The 21,391-nt window shown below is 43.5% G+C and overlaps 1 protein-coding gene across 4 annotated transcripts in view; it reads right to left on the minus strand.

Annotated features, from left to right (window-relative positions):
• LOC106565230 (eukaryotic translation initiation factor 4B) overlaps nucleotides 1-21,391 on the minus strand; it is a 71,821-nt gene that overhangs the window by 11,113 nt on the left and 39,317 nt on the right. For all 4 annotated transcript variants that reach the window (XM_014132111.3, XM_014132113.3, XM_014132112.3 and 1 more), the window contains exons 8-10: nucleotides 13,229-13,408; nucleotides 12,713-12,956; nucleotides 8,991-9,082 (exon numbers count right to left, since the gene is read on the minus strand). In XM_014132111.3, the coding sequence (XP_013987586.3) occupies nucleotides 8,991-9,082; nucleotides 12,713-12,956; nucleotides 13,229-13,408 (516 nt within the window). The remainder of the gene's footprint in view (nucleotides 1-8,990; nucleotides 9,083-12,712; nucleotides 12,957-13,228; nucleotides 13,409-21,391) is intronic.

Below are 21,391 nucleotides of genomic sequence, written 5' to 3' on the forward strand. Positions count from 1 at the left end.
CAGTAAAACGAGTCCTATACCGACATAACCTGAAAGGCCGCTCAGCAAGGAAGAAGCCACTGCTCCAAAACCGCCATAAAAAAGCTAGACTACGGTTTGCAACTGCACATGGGGACAAAGATCGTACATTTTGGAGAAATGTCCTCTGGTCTGATGAAACAAAAATAGAATTGTTTGGCCATAATGACCATCGTTATGTTTGGAGGAAAAGGGGGGAGGCGTGCAAGCCTAAGAACACCATTCCAACCGTGAAGCACGGGGTTGGCAGCATCATGTTGTGGGGGTGCTTTGCTGCAGGATGGACTGGTGCACTTCAAAATAGATGGCATCATGAGGAAAATTGTGGATATATTGAAGCAACATCTCAAGACATCAGTCAGGAAGTTAAAGCTTGGTCGCAAATGGGTCTTCCAAATGGACAATGACCCCAAGCATACTAGCAAGCAAAATTGTGGCAAAATGGCTTAAGGACAACAAAGTCAAGGTATTGGAGTGGCCATCACAAAGCCCTGACCTCAATCCCATAAAAAATGTGTGAGCAGAACTGAAAAGGTGTGTGTGAGCAAGGAGGCCTACAAACCTGACTCAGGTACACCAGCTCTGTCTGGAGGGATGGGCCAAAATTCCCCCAACTTATTGTGGGAAGCTTGTGGAAGGCTACTCGAGACATTTGACCCAAGTTAAACAATCTAAAGGCAATGCTACCAAATACTATTGAGTGCATGTAAACTTCTAACCCACTGGGAATATGATGAAAGAAATGAAAGCTGAAATAAATCATTTTCTCTACAATTATTCTGACATTTCACATTCTTAAAATAAAAGTGGTGATCCTAACTGACCTAAGACAAGGAATTTTTACTAGGATTAAATGTCAGGAATTGTGAAAAACTGAGTTTAAATGTATTTGGCTAAGGTGTATGTAAACTTCCGACTTCAACTGTATATGTGTTTACACAGTATGCATATATATGCGTATATACACATAACCATTCAAAAGTTTGGGTTCACTTAGAAATGTCCTTGTTTTTGAAAGGAAAGCACATTTTTTGTCCATTAAAATAACATCAAATTGATCAGAAATACAGTGTAGACATTGTTATTGTAGCTGGAAACGGCTGATTTATGGAATATCAACATAGGCCCATTATCAGCAACCTTCACTCCTGTGTTCCAATGGCACGTTATGTTAGCTAATCCAAGTTTATCATTTTAAAAGGCTAATTGATCATTACAAAGCCCTTTTGCAATTATGTTAACACAGCTGAAAAAACTGTTGTAATAAAGCAATAAAACTGGCCTTAGACTAGTTGAGTATCTGGAGCATCAGCATTTGTGGGTTCGATTACAGGCTCAAAATGGCCAGAAACAAATACCTTTTTTCTCAAACTTGTCAGTATTCTTGTTCTGAGAACTGAAGGGTATTCCACGCGAGAAATTGCTAATAAACTTAAGATCTCGTACAACGCTGTGTACTACTCCCTTCACAGCGCAAACTGGCTCTTATTCAGACATTTGGAACACAAATCATAACATTTAAAACTATATAAATATAATATATACAAAAATAACAAAAATAACACAAATATAAAAAGTAGTAACAAAGCCAAATAGAAACAAATTGTATATAAATACAAATACATTTGATGAAATTACAATATTACCCTATTGCTAACACACAAATAAAACTAAATTGCACAAATCCTATATCACACAAATAGAACACACTTGTAAAGAGAACCTGATTATTACACTATTGCACTTCAAACAAGAAACACAAACTAAATTGCACAACTAATTGCATTAGTACTATACAAAGTTAGAGGTGCGCTATTTGATAGATTCCCCCGTTCCCCCTACCTCAGGCTTCCAGTGGGGAGACCTGAGGTCAACCTACCCCGCCCCCTCCCCATCTCGTACTTCTGAGTGGGAGACCTTCCCAGGCAGTAGCCTGCCTAGCTCACAAACTAGAATCAGGGCGCCCACTCCGACAAGGTTAATTGACCCACAGTCCCACACGGTGACGTGACGTGCAAATGAGCGATAGAAAACCGATCACGCAAATATCACCATTCTGAATATTATTATTTTTTATTTTGTGCGGGTGCCCCATGCCGCCCCGGGCGGCTGCCCATGTCGCCTATGACTAGATCCGCCACTGGTATGTGTACCTTTAAATTTTTTTTACATTTTTACATTTTAGTCATTTAGCAGACGCTCTTATCCAGAGCGACTTACAAATTGACAAATTTAAATGACCAGAAGGGCCCGTAAAGATCCGAACGAGACAACGGCAGTCGAGAGAGCCATTTGATCATTTATGCTGCTGCGCTTGCTTTTCACCAGAGTTGAGCGTGGCGTGTAGCTTAGTGTTTGCCAATCATAAGTCATCAAAGCGGCAAATAGGTTTGTCATGGAATTAAAATGACGCAAATAAAAATTTGTGAAGGATAGGCTACAACGAACAAGAGCCAACAGGTAGGCTGCTAATTACAGTGGATTCACAAAGTACTCACACCTTTACTTTTTGCACATTTTGTTGTGTTAAAGCATGAATTTCAAATGGATAAAATTTTGATTTTTGGTCACTGACCTACACACAATACCCCATATTGTCAAAGTGGAATTAATTAAAAACGAAAAACTGAAATGTCTCGAGTCAATTAATATTCAACTCCTTTGTTATGACAAGCCTAAATAAGTTCAGGAGTAAAAATGTGCTTAACAAATCAAATACTCGGTGCAATAATAGTATTTAACATGATTTTTGAATGACTACCTCATCTCTGTACCCAACACATACAGATAATTCTAAGGTACCACAGTCGAGCAGAATTGAATTTCAAACCCATATTCAACCACAAAGACCAGTGAGGTTTTCCAATGCCTCGCAAAGGGCACCTATTGGAAAAGAAAAAAGCAGACATTGAAAAATAGATATAATACCTTTTGAATTTAAGCTGTAACAACAAAATGTGGAATAAGTGAAGATGTATGAATACTTTCTGAAGGCACTGTAATATTCTGAATAGAGTTATTTGTAACTGTAGGATGAGAAAGCACATGTACTGCAGTCTCAATTAGCCTAGCTAGCTAACTAATATTAGCTAGTTTAACTAGCATGTCACGGTTTGAAGCAGTTAAGACAAGTACTACGTAAATGTAATCATATTTAATGATAAATAACCTAGCTATTGCAGCTATTAGTCTTCTAAAGTGCAAGTCTGCTTGGCTGGTTGCCGTTTCTCTTCTCTCCCTCCCCTTGTCACTCGCTCACAGTATGTCCCCTCCCCCTCCTGCTAGAGGCTCATCTCCTGTTGCGCTTTATCAGCTACGGTTAATAAAGTAGCTTAGTTCTTCTCGTCTCCAATCGGAACAGGTTTCTATATTTAAATGATCAATTATGCATATCAGGTCCGGGTGGGAAAGCCCCAGGTTCATTTCGGAATGGGTCCAACTTTTTGGACCAGTGTAGACCTCTATTACCAGTATCGCAATATTTTTTCCATGGCAAAAATGACAACACAAAGCAGACCAAACTCCCAAACTGCTTTATGTAATATATTGTGTGTTATAGCTTGGAAAATAAATAAATATGACAATTGTTTGTTTCCAACATTATGGCTGTTTTCCTAAATAAGTTAAATCCGCTTCATGTTTTGTTACCTTGCCACAAGGGTTGGGCAAAATTTGTGGAGACCTCTTCTACGATATACTACTCCAAATATGGCGATATCCGATAATCATTTTGTGCCGTTAACGACAAAATTATTTGAGACTGCCATTTTTGTGCTTATTTATTTAACTAAGCAAGTCAGTTAAGAACAAATTCTTATTTACATTGACTGCCTACCAAAAGGCCTCCTGCGAGGACCAAAAAATTGGGATTAAAAATAAAAAAAATATAGGACAAAGAAAATATTAACAATATTATAGTCACGTTCTCATTAAATAAATCATTGGAGGCAAAAAAATAAAAATAAGGCTTAGTTAATTCATTTAGACTTAATTTTCAACACATTGATGATACAGCCGAACTGATAAAACCTCAGTTTTGATTTGTAAAATTCAAATAGAGTAATCTTGCATGTCACAATATATCGTCTTGCATTTTGATTTAGTCACATCAGCCCAACCCTACTTGCCACGATACTAATGAGCACTGCGATACTATAGCTCAGTATTTGAATTATTCAAGGCTATCAATCATTTCATACCCCAATGTATCACAGGAAGCTGGTGGCACCTTAGTTGGGGAGGACAGGCTCGTGGTAATGGCTGGAGCGGAATAAGACTAATGGTATTAAATACATGGTTTCCATGTGTTTGGTGCCATTACATTTGCGCCGTTCTAGCCATCACTCCCCCAGTTAGGGGGAGTGATGAGCTCTACAGCAGAGTCTCACAACTCAATCGCTGGTTGAAAACTGTTTTCTGCCCCTCCCAAAAGATAGAATTTGTAGATAATTGGGACTCACCCACAAACAGGACCAAGCCTGGCCTGTTGAGGAGTGACGGACTCCATCCTAGCTGGAGGGGTGCTCTCATCTTATCTACGAACATAGACAGGGCTCTAACTCCTCTAGCTCCACAATGAAATAGGGTGCAGGCCAGGCAGCAGGCTGTTAGCCAGCCTGCCAGCTTAGTGGAGTCTGCCACTAGCACAGTCAGCGTAGTCAGCTCAGCTTTCCCCATTGAGACCGTGTCTGTGCCTCGATCTAGGTTGGGCAAAATTAAAAATGGCGGTGTTCGCTTTAGCAATCTCACTAGTATAAAGACCTCCTCCATTCCTGCCATTATTGAAAGAGATTGTGATACCTCACATCTCAAAATAGGGCTACTTAATGTTAGATCCCTCACTTCCAAGGCAGTTATAGTCAATGAACTAATCACTGATAATAATCTTGATGTGATTGGCCTGACTGAAACATGGCTTAAGCCTGATGAATTTACTGTGTTAAATGAGGCCTCACCCCCTGGTTACATTAGTGACCATACCCCCCCCGCATCCGGCAAAGGCGGAGGTGTTGCTAACATTTACGATAGCAAATTTCAATTTACAAAAAAAAAAACAACAATGACGTTTTCGTCTTTTGAGCTTCTAGTCATGAAATCTATGCAGCCTACTCACTCACTTTTTATAGCTACTGTTTATAGGCCTCCTGGGCCATATGCAGTGTTCCTCACTGAGTTCCCTGAATTCCTATCGGATCTTGTAGTCATAGCAGATAATATTCTAATTTTTGGTGACTTTAACATTCACATGGAAAAGTCCACAGACCCACTCCAAAAGGCTTTCGGAGCCATCATCGACTCAGTGGGTTTTGTCCAACATGTCTCTGGACCTACTCACTGCCACAGTCATACTCTGGACCTAGTTTTGTCCCATGGAATAAATGTTGTGGATCTAAATGTTTTTCCTCATAATCCTGGACTATCGGACCACCATTTTATTACGTTTGCAATTGCAACAAATAATCTGCTCAGACCCCAACCAAGGAGCATTAAAAGTCGTGCTATAAATTCTCAGACAACCCAAAGATTCCTTGATGCCCTTCCAGACTGCCTCTGCCTACTCAAGGACGTCAGAGGACAAAAATCAGTTAACCACCTAACCGAGGAACTCAATTTAACCTTGCGCAATACCCTAGATGCAGTTGCACCCCTAAAAACTAAAAACATCTGTCATAAGAAACTAGCTCCCTGGTATACAGAAAATACACGAGCTCTGAAGCAAGCTTCCAGAAAATTGGAACGGAAATGGCGCCACACCAAACTGGAAGTCTTCCGACTAGCTTGGAAAGACAGTACCGTGCAGTATCGAAGAGCCCTTACTGCTGCTCGATCATCCTATTTTTCCAACTTAATTGAGGAAAATAAGAACAATCCGAAATTTCTTTTTGATACTGTCGCAAAGCTAACTAAAAAGCAGCCTTCGCAAATGGAGGATGGCTTTCACTTCAGCAGTAATACATTTATGAACTTCTTTGAGGAAAAGATCATGATCATTAGAAAGCAAATTACAGACTCCTCTTTAAATCTGGGTATTCCTCCAAAGCTCCATTGTCCTGAGTCTGCACAACTCTGCCAGGACCTAGGATCAAGGGAGATACTAAAGTGTTTTAGTACTATATCCCTTGACGCAATGATGAAAATAATCATGGCCTCCAAACCCTCAAGCTGCATACTGGACCCTATTCCAACTAAACTACTGAAAGAGCTGCTTCCTGTGCTTGGCCCTCCTATGTTGAACATAATAAACGGCTCTCTATCCACCGGATGTGTACCAAGCTCACTAAAAGTGGCAGTAATAAAGCCTCTCTTGAAAAAGCCGAATCTTGATCCAGAAATTATAAAAAACTATCGGCCTATATCGAATCTTCCATTCCTCTCAAAAATTTTAGAAAAAGCTGTTGCACAGCAACTCACTGCCTTCCTGAAGACAAACAATGTATACGAAACGCTTATAGCACTGAGACTGCACTTGTGAAAGTGGTAAATGACCTTTTAATGACGTCAGACCGAGGCTCTGCATCTGTCCTCGTGCTCCTAGATCTTAGTGCCGCTTTTGATACCATCGATCACCACATTCTTTTGGAGAGATTGGAAACCCAAATTGGTCTACATGGACAAGTTCTGGCCTGGTTTAGATCTTATCTGTCGGAAAGATATCAGTTTGTCTCTGTGAATGGTTTGTACTCTGACAAATCAATTGTAAATTTCGGTGTTCCTCAAGGTTCCGTTTTAGGACCACTATTGTTTTCACTATATATTTTACCTCTTGGGGATGTCATTCGAAAACATAATGTTAAATTTCACTGCTATGCGGACGACACACAGCTGTACATTTCAATGAAACATGGTGAAGCCCCAAAATTGCCCTCGCTAGAAGCCTGTGTTTCAGACATAAAGAAGTGGATGGCTGCAAACTTTCTACTTTTAAACTCGGACAAAACAGAGATGCTTGTTCTAGGTCCCAAGAAAAAAAGAGATCTTCTGTTGAATCTGACAATTAATCTGGATGGTTGTACAGTCGTCTCAAATAAAACTGTGAAGGACCTCGGCGTTACTCTGGACCCTGATCTCTCTTTTGAAGAACATATCAAGACTGTTTCAAGGACAGCTTTTTTCCATCTACGTAACATTGCAAAAATCAGAAATTTTCTGTCCAAAAATGACGCAGAAAAATTAATCCATGCTTTTGTTACTTCTAGGCTGGACTACTGCAATGCTCTACTTTCCTGCTACCCGGATAAAGCACTAAATAAACTTCAGTTAGTGCTAAATACGGCTGCTAGAATCCTGACTAGAACCAAAAAATTTGATCATATTACTCCAGTGCTAGCCTCCCTACACTGGCTTCCTGTTAAGGCAAGGGCTGATTTCAAGGTTTTACTGCTAACCTATAAAGCATTACATGGGCTTGCTCCTACCTATCTTTCCAATTTGGTCCTGCCGTACATACCTACACGTACGCTACGGTCACAAGACGCAGGCCTCCTAATTGTCCCTAGAATTTCTAAGCAAACGGCTGGAGGTAGGGCTTTCTCCTATAGAGCTCCATTTTTATGGAATGGTCTGCCTACCAATGTGAGAGACGCAGACTCAGTCTCAACCTTTAAGTCTTTACTGAAGACTTATCTCTTCAGTAGGTCCTATGATTAAGTATAGTCTGGCCCAGGAGTGTGAAGAGGAACGGAAAGGCTGGAGCAACGAACCGCCCTTGCTGTCTCTGCCTTGCCGGTTCCCCTCTTTCCACTGGGATTCTCTGCCTCTAACCCTTTTACAGGGGCTGAGTCACTGGCCTACTGGTGTTCTTCCATGCCGTCCATGGGAGGGGTGCGTCACTTGAGTGGGTTGAGTCACTGACGTGGTCTTCCTGTCTGGGTTGGCGCCCCCCCCCTTGGGTTGTGCCATGGCGGAGACCGTTGTGGGCTATACTCGGCCTTGTCTTAGGACGGTAAGTTGGTGGTTGGAGACATCCCTCTAGTGGTGTGGGGGCTGTGCTTTGGCAAAGTGGGTGGGGTTATATCCTGCCTGTTTGGCCCTGTCCGGGGGTATCATCGGATGGGGCCACAGTGTCTTCTGATCCCTCCTGTCTCAGCCTCCAGTATTTATGCTGCAGTAGTTTATGTGTCGGGGGGCTAGGGTCAGTCTGTTACATCTGGAGTATTTCTCTTGTCTTATCCGGTGTCCTGTGTGTATTTAAATATGCTCTCTCTAATTCTCTCTTTCTCTCTTTCTGTCTTTCTCTCGGAGGACCTGAGCCCTAGGACCATGCCTCAGGACTACCTGGTATGATGACTCCTTGCTGTCCCCAGTCCACCTGGCCGTGCAGCTGCTCCAGTTTCAACTGTTCTGCCTGCGGCAATGGAACCCTGACCTGTTCACCGGACGTGCTTGTTGCACCCTCGACAACTACTATGATTATTATTATTTGACGATGCTGGTCATTTATGAACACTTTAACATTTTAACATTTTGACCATGTTCTGTTATAATATCCACCCTGCACAGCCAGAAGAGGACTGGCCACCCCTCATAGCCTGGTTCCTCTCTAGGTTTCTTCCTAGGTTTTTGGCCTTTCTAGGGAGTTTTTCCTAGGGAGTTTTTCCTAGCCACCGTGCTTCTTTCACATGCTTTGCTTGCTCTTTGGGGTTTTAGGCTGGGTTTCTGTACAGCACTTTGAGAATATCAGCTGATGTACGAAGGGCTATATAAAAATAAATTTGTATTATGAGCCGTCCACCCCTCAGCAACCTCCACTGGACTGTATATACTATAGATATGCATTTCCTGAAATACTGCTGAAAAAGAGTGGCTGTTGTAAGGGACCACTAGTCTGAAAACAAATATATACATTGACAATACATTGAATATTGTGGTTTAAACTTAAACCTGATCATGTAAGAGTCCTTACACCACAAGTGAAGAGACTACAAAGAGAACCGGATTGAACTCAGAAGAAGCAAAATAAGGTTGACCCTCACCTCTCCCTCCAGAGGTACTTCCTGGATGTGATGACTCACTTCCTGTGCGGGACCGCTCAGAAGGTGGCTCCTCATTCCTCCAGCTTGGGTCCCTGAGGACAGAAGAGAAAGGTTTTGAGTAAATACTTTAAGACGATATGAATAATATCAATTACATGCTGACTAGACCAGGCACGTCCGTGTGAGCATGTTGATTTTTTTTATCCACACCAGACGTGATCTGGACACGCATGTTGAAATATCAAAACAAACTCTAAACCAACTATATTAATTTGGGGACAGGTCTAAAACACATGAAACATTCATGGATATTTAACTAGCTAGCTTGCTGTTGCTAGCTAATTTGTCCTGGGATATAAACATTGGGATGTTATTTTACCTGAAATGGACAAGGTCCTTTTTTTCTGGATCTTTGCAAAATTTTAACCCATTTTGTGTCCCACAAAATCGTGTGATCTCTATTCCAAAATGGGAAACCTAGTTTGTTTCTAGTAATCTCTCCTACAGTTTAGTTGTCTGACTTTATATGGCATTTGGCAACCAACTTTAAGGTGCATTACTGGCACCAACTGGACTTTAATCTTTCAATCACCCAAGTGGGTATATGCTCCTAAAAACCAATGAGATGGGAGAGGTGGGACTTGCATCACATCAAGCATCAAAAATAGAACCAAGTTCTATTTTAGCGCCAGGCTACGCAGACAGTTGTTGATGTGCACAAGAAGTTTGGATGAAATGATTGACATAATAATGTATGTGTCAATTTATTTTGCAATGCTCACGCAACGCGGCTGGTGTGGTCAGCATGTAGGTTCTAGGAATGACCCACACAAACATGCATATACACAGTACCAGTCAAGTTGACACCAACTCATTCCAGGGTTCTCTTTATTTTTTCTACTTTCTACATTGTAGAATAATAGTGAAGACATCAAAACTATGAAATAACACATACGGAATCATGTAGTAACCAAAAACGTGTTAAACAAATTTCAAATATTTTATATTAGATTCTTCAAAGTAGCCACCCTTTGCCTTGATGACAGCTATGCACAATCTTGGCATTCTCTCAACCAGCTTCAAGAGGTAGCCACCTGGAATGCATTTCAATTAACAAGTGTGCCTTGCTAAAAGTTAATTTGTGGAATTTCTTTCCTTCTTAATGCGTTTGAGCCAATCAGTTGTGTTGTGACAAGGTAGGGGTGGTATACAGAAGATAGCCCTATTTGTTAAAGACCAAGTCCATTTTATGGCAAGAACATCTCAAATAAGCAAAGAGAAATGACAGTCCATCATTACTTTAAGACATGAAGGTCAGTCAATGTGAAACATTTCAATTACTTTGAAAGTTTCTTCAAGTGCAGTCGCAAAAACCATCAAGCGCTATGGATGAAACTGGCTCTCATGAGGACCGCCACAGAAAAGGAAGACCCAGAGTTACCTCTGCTGCAGAGGATAAGTTCATTAGAGTTAACTGCAGATTGCAGCCCAAATAAATGCTTCACAGAGTTCAAGTAACAGACATCAACATAAACTGTTCAGAGGAGACTGCAGCAATTCGACCATGAAGGCTTGATTCATGCAAAGAAACCACTACTGAAGGACACCAATAAGAAGGCACTTGCTTGGGCCAAAAAACATGAGCAATGGACATTAGACCGACAGAAATCTGTCATTTGGTCTGAGTAGGTAAACGGATGATCTCTGCATGTGTGGTTCCCACCGTGAAGCATTGAGGTGTGACAGTGCTTTGCTGGTGACACTGTCAGTGATTTATTTCGAATTCAAGGCACACTTAACCAGCACGACTACCACAGCAGTCTGCAGCAATATGCCATCCCATCTGGTTTGCTCTTACATAAAGATATTTTGATTTGTTTAACACCTTTAGGGTTAGTACATGATTCCATATGTTATTTCATAGTGTTGATGTCTTCACAATTATTCTACAATGTAGAACCCTTGAATAAGTAGGTACCCAAACTTGAGATGTAATGAGATTGAGATATCTATCTATCTAACTCAGCAAAAACAATTACGTCCCTTTTTCAGGACCCTGTCTTTCAAAGATAATTCGTAAAAATCCAAATAACTTCACAGATCTTCATTGTAAAGGGTTAAAACACTGATTCCCATGCTTGTTCAATGAACCATAAACAATGAATGAACATGCACCCGTGGAAAGGTCGTTAAGACACTAACAGCTTACAGATGGTAGGCAATTAAAGTCACAGTTATGAAAACATAGGACACTAAAGAGGCCTTTCTACTGACTCTGAAAAACACCAAAAGACGCCCAGGGTCCCTGCTCATCTGCGTGAACGTGCCTTAGGCATGCTGCAAGGAGGCATGAGTACTGCATATGTGGCCAGGGCAATAAATTGCAATGTCCGTACTGTGAGACACCTAAGACGGCGCTACAGGGAGACAGGATGGACAGCTGATCGTCCTCGCAGTGGCAGACCACGTGTAACAAAACCTACACAGGATTGGTACATCCGAACATCACTCCTGCGGAACAGGTACAGGATGGCAACAACTGCCCGAGTTACACCAAGAACGCACAATCCCTCCATGAGTGCTCAGACTGTCCGCAAAAGGCTGAGAGAGGCTGGACTGAGGGCTTGTAGGCCTGTTGTAAGGCAGGTCCTCACCAGACATCACCGGCAACAACGTTGCCTACAGGCACAAACCCACCGTCGCTGGACCAGACAGGACTGGCAAAAAGTGCTCTTCAATGACGAGTCGCGGTTTCGTCTCACCAGGGGTGATGGTTGGATTCGCGGTTATCGTCAAAGGAATGAGCGTTACACAGAAGCCTGTACACTGGAGCGGGATCGATTTGGAGGTGGAGGGTCCGTCATGGTCTGGGGCGGTGTGTCAGCATCATCGGACTTAGCTTGTTGTCATTGCAGGCAATCTCAACGCTGTGCGTTACAGGGAAGACATCCTCCTCCCTCATGTGGTACCCTTCCTGCAGGCTCATCCTGACATGACCCTCCAGCATGACAATGCCACCAGCCATACTGCTCGTTCTGTGCGTGATTTCCTGCAAGACAGGAATGTCAGTGTTCTGCTACGGCCAGCGAAGAGCCCGGATCTCAATCCCATTGAGCACGTCTGGGACCTGTTGGATCGGAGGGTGAGAGCTAGGGCCATTCCCTCCAGAAATGTCTGGGAACTTGCAGGTGCCTTGGTGGAAGAGTGGGGTGACATGTCACAGCAAGAACTGGCAAATCTGGTGCAGTCCATGAGGAGATGCACTGCAGTACTTAATGCAGCTGGTGGCCACACCAGATACTGACAGTTACTTTTGATTTTGACCCCCCCCCCTTTGTTCAGGGACACATTATTCCATTTATGTTAGTCACGTCTGTAGAAAGTTTCTTTTTTTGCAGAGTTTAACACACACACACACACACACACACACACACACACACACACACACACACACACTTCAGGGAAAGGCTGTGTCCAGAGGGCCCATGGCCAAATTACCAATAAACAGCTGCTGTAGCTTTTACAAAATGTGTAATAATTTAGAGCTGAAAACATTCGATACGGGCACATAATCTGAGTTTTAATGCCAATTGCCATGCTGTTTATGTTGCACCAGGTTGCCCTTGCATAGTGTTTTGCTTACCATAAAATCACTCAAGAATTCTGCCAGACTCACGCTCAATTCAGCTCTGCCGCTTCCTGCTATACCCACAAACCCTCACCTGTCTCTGTCGCGAGGTTTCCTATCGAAGCCCTTGGACTTGTCCTCTTCCAGCTGCCTCTGGAGCTTCTCCTCCACCTCCCGCTCCTTAGCCGCTGTGTCCACGGGCTTGGCCGCTCCGAAGATGGAGGCTCGACCAGAGCTGCGGGCGGCTGCCGGAGTAGCCCCACCGCTGCCGGCCTGCTGCTCCTCCTTGGCCATGCTGCGCGGCTTCAGGACCAACTTGGGCCTTTCGATCGGACCACCTGGTTGTGTTGGGTGGGGAGATACATGGGTTAAATTGTCTATATTTAACCTTTATTTGAACCTTGGCTACATCCAAGGGAGACCTGTTCATATTGTGATGTAATATAACACTGCTAATTATTTAAAGGGGATCTAGGCAGGGGACCTGAGGGAAGGGTGTGGTCAGTGGGGGTAACAGGATGGACATGGTTATAGGGTTGAATAACACACAGAATAATAAACTGTAATAAAATAAAATATTGAGTGTAATTTGAGGGTAGTTTATCCTCACCTCTCTCCTCACGCCCTTCGTCCTGCCTCTCATACCGGCCCTCCCGGTCTCCGCCATAGCGATCCCGGGCCCCATAGCGGCTACCGCCACCTCCGCCACTCTGATAGTCATCGTCACGGCGGTACCCACTGCCGAAGGCACGTCGCCCGCCGTCATCCCTATCCCTGCGGGAGCCAAAGGCTGCGGTAGAGTAGAGGGAGTACAAGCGCCAAGACTTAGACAGCGTTATTGATAAAGCGACTAACTGAAATATGAGGGCGACACAGGGAAGCACTTATTCTGTTTAGTTATGGGGTTATATACAGACAGTACAGTCAAAAGTTTGGACACTTACTCATTCTAGGGTTTCTTTATTTTTACTATTTTTTAAGAAAGAAATTAACTTAACAAGACACACCTGTTAATTGTAATGCATTCCAGGTGACTACCTCATGAAGCTGGTTGAGAGAGTGCCAAGAGTGTGCAAAGCTGTCATCAAGGCAAAGGTTGGCTACTTTGAAGAATCTCAAATATAAAATATTTTTTGGTTACTACATGATTCCATGTCTGTTATTTCATAGTTTTGATGTCTTCACTTTTATTCTACAATGCAGAAAATAAAAAATATTAAAAAAAACTGGAATAAGTAGGTGTGTCCCACCTTTTGACTGGTACTGTATATCTCATGAAGGCACACAAATACACACGTGACGGCTGCTTAAAAAGCTGTTCACAGAACAAATAAAAAATGGAGCTGGCATATTTATGAAACTGCTTGATTTTAGCACAAGCACCTGCAGTCAGATTAATGACTTCCGGTTTGGAGCGAGCAGTCGCACTACGCTTCGCTCCACAGGTAATATTACACTTCACTACATTACAACGGCTTGATTTGTCTGATCTGAGCAATTCTTCTTAGCTAGCTACATAGCCGTCTTTGTATCAAAGATAATTATGTAGTTTAGAGTAATTAGAGTAAACATCGAGGCTAGCTATCTTCGTCATCCTAACGTAGTCAACACTGCTAGCTGCTAGCTAGCTAGTCATCACTGCTAGCTAGCCAACTTAATCCGACTAGCAGCACTGCAGAAACTATTACATTACAACGTAACGACTTGATTAGTGCGGTGTTAGTGTTAGTTAGCCAGCTACATAGTTGTCTTTGCTGTCTCTAAGATAATTGTGTAGTTTGAGTAATTATCGAGGTGAGCTAGCCAGCCGCGACGCGGCGCCAGACTTAGTCAACACACCTAGTCATCATTAACCCACTGCTAGCTAGCCAACCGTTACCGACTAGCAGCGCTGTAGATACTAATACTTTACAACAGAACGATTTGACTAGTGCAGTGTTAGCTAGCTAGCTAGCTACTTAGTTGTCTTTGTCATAGCTTGATAATTGTGTAGTCTAGTAATTACAGAGGTTAGCTAGCCAGCCATTGAGGTCAGCTAGCCAGCTATTTCCGTCCCCTGCGACGCCATTTTTCCGAACCCAGCCAACTATTACCGACGAGCAGCATTGTAGAAACTAAATACATTACAAGGACGTCTTGATTAGTGTTATGTTAGCTAGCTAGCTACAAAGTTGCTTTGTATCATGACAAGGGGTAGTACTGAAACTATCGAGGTTACCTAGCCAGCTACACGTTCAAAGTCAACAACGCAGCCACTGCTAGCTAGCCTACTCCACCAGCCAGCAGTACTGTATCATTTTCGTCATTTTAGTCAATAAGATTTTTGCAACGTAAGCTTAACTTTCTGAACATTCGAGACGTGTAGTCCACTTGTCATTCCAATCTCCTTTGCATTAGCGTAGCCTCTTCTGTAGCTTGTCTACTATGTGTCTGTCTAGCCCTGTTCTCTCCACTCTGCACAGGCCATACAAACGCTCCACACCGCGTGGCCGCTGCCACTCTAACCTGGTGGTCCCAGCGCGCACGACCCACGTGGAGTTCCAGGTCTCCGGCAGCCTCTGGAACTGCCGGTCTGTGGCCAACAAGGCTGAGTTCATCTCAGCCTATGCTACCCTCCAGTCCCTTGAGTTCTTGGCGCTGACGGAAAAATGGATTACCACAGATAACACTGCTACTCCTACTGCTCTCTCCTCGTCTGCCTACGTGTTCTCGCATACCCCTAGAGCATCGAGCCAGCGGGGTGGTGGCACTGGAATCCTCATCTCTCCCAAGTGGACATTCTCTCTTTCTCCCCTGACCCATCTGTCTATCTCCTCATTTGAATTCCATGCTGTCACAGTTACCAGCCCTTTCAAGCTTAACATCCTTATCATTTATCGCCCTCCAGGTTCCCTTGGAGAGTTCATCAATGAGCTTGACGCCTTGATAAGTTCCTTTCCTGAGGATGGCTCACCTCTCACAGTTCTGGGTGACTTTAACCTCCCCACGTCTACCTTCGACTCATTCCTCTCTGCCTCCTTCTTTCCACTCCTCTCCTCTTTCGACCTCACCCTCTCACCTTCCCCCCCTACTCACAAGGCAGGAAATACGCTTGACCTCATCTTTACTAGATGCTGTTCTTCCACTAATCTCATTGCAACTCCCCTCCAAGTCTCTGACCACTACCTTGTATCCTTTTCCCTCTCGCTCTCATCCAACACTTCTCACTCTGCCCCTACTCGGATGGTATTGCGCCGTCCCAACCTTCGCTCTCTCTCTCCCGCTACTCTCTCCTCTTCCATCCTATCATCTCTTCCCTCTGCTCAAACCTTCTCCAACCTATCTCCTGATTCTGCCTCCTCAACCCTCCTCTCCTCCCTCTCTGCATCCTTTGATTTCCTCTGTCCCCCATCCTCCAGGCCGGCTCGGTCCTCCCCTCCGGCTCCGTGGCTCGACGACTCACTGCGAGCTCACAGAACAGGGCTCCGGGCAGCCGAGCGGAAATGGAGGAAAACTCGCCTCCCTGCGGACCTGGCATCCTTTCACTCCCTCCTCTCTACATTTTCCTCTTCTGTCTCTGCTGCTAAAGCCACTTTCTACCACTCTAAACTCCAAGCATCTGCCTCTAACCCTAGGAAGCTCTTTGCTACCTTCTCCTCCCTCCTGAATCCTCCTCCCCCTCCTCCCTCTCTGCGGATGACTTCGTCAACCATTTTGAAAAGAAGGTTGACGACATCCGATCCTCGTTTGCTAAGTCAAACGACACCGCTGGTCCTGCTCACACTGCCCTACCCTGTGCTTTGACCTCTTTCACCCCTCTCTCTCCAGATGAAATCTCGCGTCTTGTGACGGCCGGCCGCCCAACAACCTGCCCACTTGACCCTATCCCCTCCTCTCTTCTCCAGACCATTTCCGGAGACCTTCTCCCCTTCCTCACCTCGCTCATCAACTCATCCTTGACCGCTGGCTACGTCCCTTCCGTCTTCAAGAGAGCGAGAGTTGCACCCCTTCTGAAAAAACCTACACTCGATCCCTCCGATGTCAACAACTACAGACCAGTATCCCTTCTTTCCTTTCTCTCCAAAACTCTTGAACGTGCCGTCCTTGGCCAGCTCTCCTGCTATCTCTCTCAGAATGACCTTCTTGATCCTAATCAGTCAGGTTTCAAGACTGGGCATTCAACTGAGACTGCTCTTCTCTGTGTCACGGAGGCTCTCCGCACTGCTAAAGCTAACTCTCTCTCCTCTGCTCTCATCCTCCTAGACCTATCTGCTGCCTTTGATACGGTGAACCATCAGATCCTCCTCTCCACCCTCTCCGACCTGGGCATCTCCGGCGCGGCCCACGCTTGGATTGCGTCCTACCTGACAGGTCGCTCCTACCAGGTGGCGTGGCGAGAATCTGTCTCCGCACCACGTGCTCTCACCACTGGTGTCCCCCAGGGCTCTGTTCTAGGCCCTCTCCTATTCTCGCTATACACCAAGTCACTTGGCTCTGTCATATCCTCACATGGTCTCTCATATCATTGCTATGCAGATGACACACAATTAATCTTCTCCTTTCCCCCTTCTAACAACCAGGTGGCGAATCGCATCTCTGCATGTCTGGCAGACATAGTGTGGATGACGGATCACCACCCAAGCTGAACCTCGGCAAGACGGAGCTGCTCTTCCTCCCGGGGAAGGACTGCCCGTTCCATGATCTCGCCATCACGGTTGACAACTCCCTTGTGTCCTCCTCCCAGAGTGCTAAGAGCCTCGGCGTGACCCTGGACAACACCCTGTCGTTCTCCACTAACATCAAGGCGGTGACCCGATCCTGTAGGTTCATGCTCTACAACATTCGCAGAGTACGACCCTGCCTCACACAGGAAGCGGCGCAGGTCCTAATCCAGGCACTTGTCATCTCCCGTCTGGATTACTGCAACTCGTTGTTGGCTGGGCTCCCTGCTTGTGCCATTAAACCCCTACAACTCATCCAGAACGCCGCAGCCGGTCTGGTGTTCAACCTTCCCAAGTTCTCTCACGTCACCCCGCTCCTCCGCTCTCTCCACTGGCTTCCAGTCGAAGCTCGCATCCGCTACAAGACCATGGTGCTTGCCTATGGAGCTGTGAGGGGAACGGCACCTCCGTACCTTCAGGCTCTGATCAGGCCCTACACCCAAACAAGGGCACTGCGTTCATCCACCTCTGGCCTGCTCGCCTCCCTACCTCTGAGGAAGCACAGTTCCCGCTCAGCCCAGTCAAAACTGTTCGCTGCTCTGGCACCCCAATGGTGGAACAAGCTCCCTCACGACGCCAGGACAGCGGAGTCAATCACCACCTTCCGGAGACACCTGAAACCCCACCTCTTTAAGGAATACCTGGGATAGGATAAAGTAATCCTTCTAACCCCCCCTTAAAAGATTTAGATGCACTATTGTAAAGTGGTTGTTCCACTGGATATTATAAGGTGAATGCACCAATTTGTAAGTCGCTCTGGATAAGAGCGTCTGCTAAATGACTTAAATGTAAAATGTAAATGTAATGCAACTGCAGGATCTAAAAACTCTGCCACTCCGCAAGTGTCAGTTTTTCATTATCTTTAGGTCGAAAAACTGGAGCTCATGAATCACACATTGTGGCAGGGTCAACGACATGTGATTTACTGCAAAAAGACCAAAAGACTAGCATGTCAGAATTCTGACAAAGCGTTGCACTTCAAATCAAATGTTATTTGTCACATGTGCCATGTCACATTTACAACCTGTGTAAACCTTACCGTGAAATGCTTACCTACAAGCCCTTAACCAATAATGCAGTTGAGAAAAATAAGAGTTAGGAGAATATTTACAAAATAAACTAAAGTAAAAAAAAAATGGAGTAACAATAAAATAACAATAACGAGGCTATATACAGGGCACACCAGTACCGAGTCAATGTGCGGGAGTACAGGTTTGTCGAGGTAATTTAGTTAATATGTAAATGTAGGTAGGGGTAAAGTGACTATGCATAGATAATAAACAGCGAGTAGCAGTAGCGTATAAAATGCAAATAGTCCAGGTAGCCATTTGATTAACTGTTCAGCAGTCTTATGGCTTGGGGGTTTAAGAATCCTTTTGGACCTAGACTTGGTGCTCCGGAACTGCTTGTCGTGTGATACCACCTGGTATAGAGGTCCTGGATGGCAGGAAGCTTGGCCCAGTAATGTAATGGGCTGTACGCACTACCCTCTTTTGCACCACGTGGAGTTTGGCAAAGTCTGATTTAACCCTTAGCTTAACCATTGGGAGTTAGCCAGCTAACTAGTAATTAGCATTAGCGGCTAATACGATCCATTTTAGGCACAACTTTTCCAGAATATTCATGACAAACAAGCTGTTTGCAGACAGTAAGACACACAAACTAATAGACGACAAACGGAGTAAGTAGCAAACTATAAAAACTGACATTACACAAGCCGGAGTGGCGTATCACATTTAACAAACCAAAACAGTGAAATAGCATTATAGAAGGTAAAGTAAAAAAACAAAACCGGTCCTTGCATAGATACCGATACATACAGGGTTCATATAGATTGACTTTTAATGAAGTTTCCATGACCAACAATTGGCAGTGTCTATGTACAGGCTTTTGATCAAGCCCTGCTCAAACACAGAGACAGTTTATCAAGGTCCGACTGAGCAGTTCATTTCTAAAAAATGTGTTTTGTTACTGGAATAAAAGTCTGTACAGGTGACACACATTAGCTTTCCTGGAGGATGGTTGACAACCCTTGATGTAAAACATTACAACCAAATACATTTGATGCCAAATTAAATAATTCGCTCAATCAATATAGCAAAAGGTCAAATGGCTATGGTAGGTTCAAATATTTTTATTCAGCTGAAGCAAGCACACAAAATTAGTCATATATATATATATATATATTACAAATATATTTATTATATATTATAAATAAATAAATAAATAAATAAATATATATACATCTTTGCTACCTTAAAAGTTTACACTTTGCAGGCTGACTAGCATCTATTGTTGCAATGTCCCATACATTGGATGCCCAAATCAAATGGAAGTATCAACAAAAAAAGTTAAGGCACATAATCCAAAACAAGGCTAGATTTAATCTTTTTTCCTAATGTTAACAAATCACAAATTATTATTTTGATTGAATCGAATCCCAACTAATACAATGACAAAGTGAATTGTCTCGTCAAGAAGAACCATTTAAATGAATCAAATGAATCGTTCATAAAAGTTAAATCAACTTTGTATGGCCTTATTCGCTAGTGTCAGTGGAACGTTTTTGGGGACACGACGAAAACATTAATACATGCAAATAATATCTAAAAACAGTTAACTAGAGGGTACAAAAATCGGTTTTGAATTGGCTACCTAGTTAATCTGTTCTCTATTTAAGTGATAATGCCCGATAAGCCAGTGTCTGGAGGATATATTGGTACGGTGTTGTGCCGAAAATCTCCCCCCTGACAGAATTCTCCCTCTCCTTCGCGTGAACACACTCAATTCTTCATTGCTGAGTCTTGCTTGCTAGTTGAGATTTCTGCTCTTCACTCCGTTGTCAGTTTAGCCTACATTTCACTGATCTTAGTAGCAGAAAGCATTTTTTATTTGTCACTAGAGTCAAATGCTTTCTGTGGCACACACACACATCTGATCAACATGATACCAAAATTATTCTGATTAGGGATGCACGATATCGGTGAACATATCGGAGAAATCAGCCGATATTAGCTAAAAAAATGCCAACATCAGTATCTGACGATGTCTAGATTAACGCCTGAAGAGCAAAACCGATGTCAAAGCTGACGTGCATACCTATAACACGAAGGTACATGACGAAATGACACCAAGTAAAATGGTGCGCTATACGTGCAACTCAGCATTCCTAAACTAGCCCACAATGTCTGCTGTACAGATCGAGCAGTCAACAAGTCAAGCAGTCATTTGAAAGAGTAACAAAATATCAGCGAGACAACTCAAAGGCGAAATCCATTAAAGCCAAGATAATGGAATTCATTGCCCTTGACAATCAACCGTTCTCTGTCGTGGGTGATGTTGGCTTTTGCCGACTGGTCGAGCACCAGTTAACACTACCAAGTGCGCTATTTATCCTGATGTTGCCCTACCGGAGTTAGACAGTAATAGCGTCACTGCTATTAGCTTCACGACATACATTCTATGGAACGCCGTTTGGGTCTTTGCGTGTCAAAAAAGATACAGTAGCACTGTCAAAGCTGTACAAAAAAAGTCTGCAAACAAGCAAACACTTAACACGAATTATGTGTTTACAATACTTTGTTGGTAATAAAGCATAATTTGTTTGACCGCAACTTCTGGGGTAGCTAGCTTTAACTTGGTACCTAGCTATCACCAATACAACCAGCCTGAAAACAATGACCAGTAGAAACTGCAGTCATTTTCATTATTCTTAGCAATGATTTAGGAATCCTTGTAAGTATTAGCTAGGTTGCCACTTGTTCGCCTATTGAAATTGAACTTCAGTTCATGAAAATAAATAGCTAGCCAGCTACTTAACCCTGATACCCAAAGCTAACGTTATAAGCAGCCAGCTAGCTTCATCTGGCTAGTGAGGCTCGACCAGACTGGGTTGTTTTGTGAAGCTAGCCACAATAAGGATTAGGTACAAAAATGGAATCTGTTTGCCTTCAAAATAAAAGTACGTAATTGACAGTGATGCAAATGAATACAAATAGTAGAATTATGCCATACTTTTATTTTAAAGGCTAACCGCAAAGTCCACTATTGTTGCTAATCCTTATTGTGGCTAG

The sequence above is a fragment of the Salmo salar genome, chromosome 12 (genome assembly GCF_965601325.2).
Source record: "Salmo salar chromosome 12, fSalSal1, whole genome shotgun sequence".
NCBI classification, from domain to species: domain Eukaryota; kingdom Metazoa; phylum Chordata; class Actinopteri; order Salmoniformes; family Salmonidae; genus Salmo; species Salmo salar.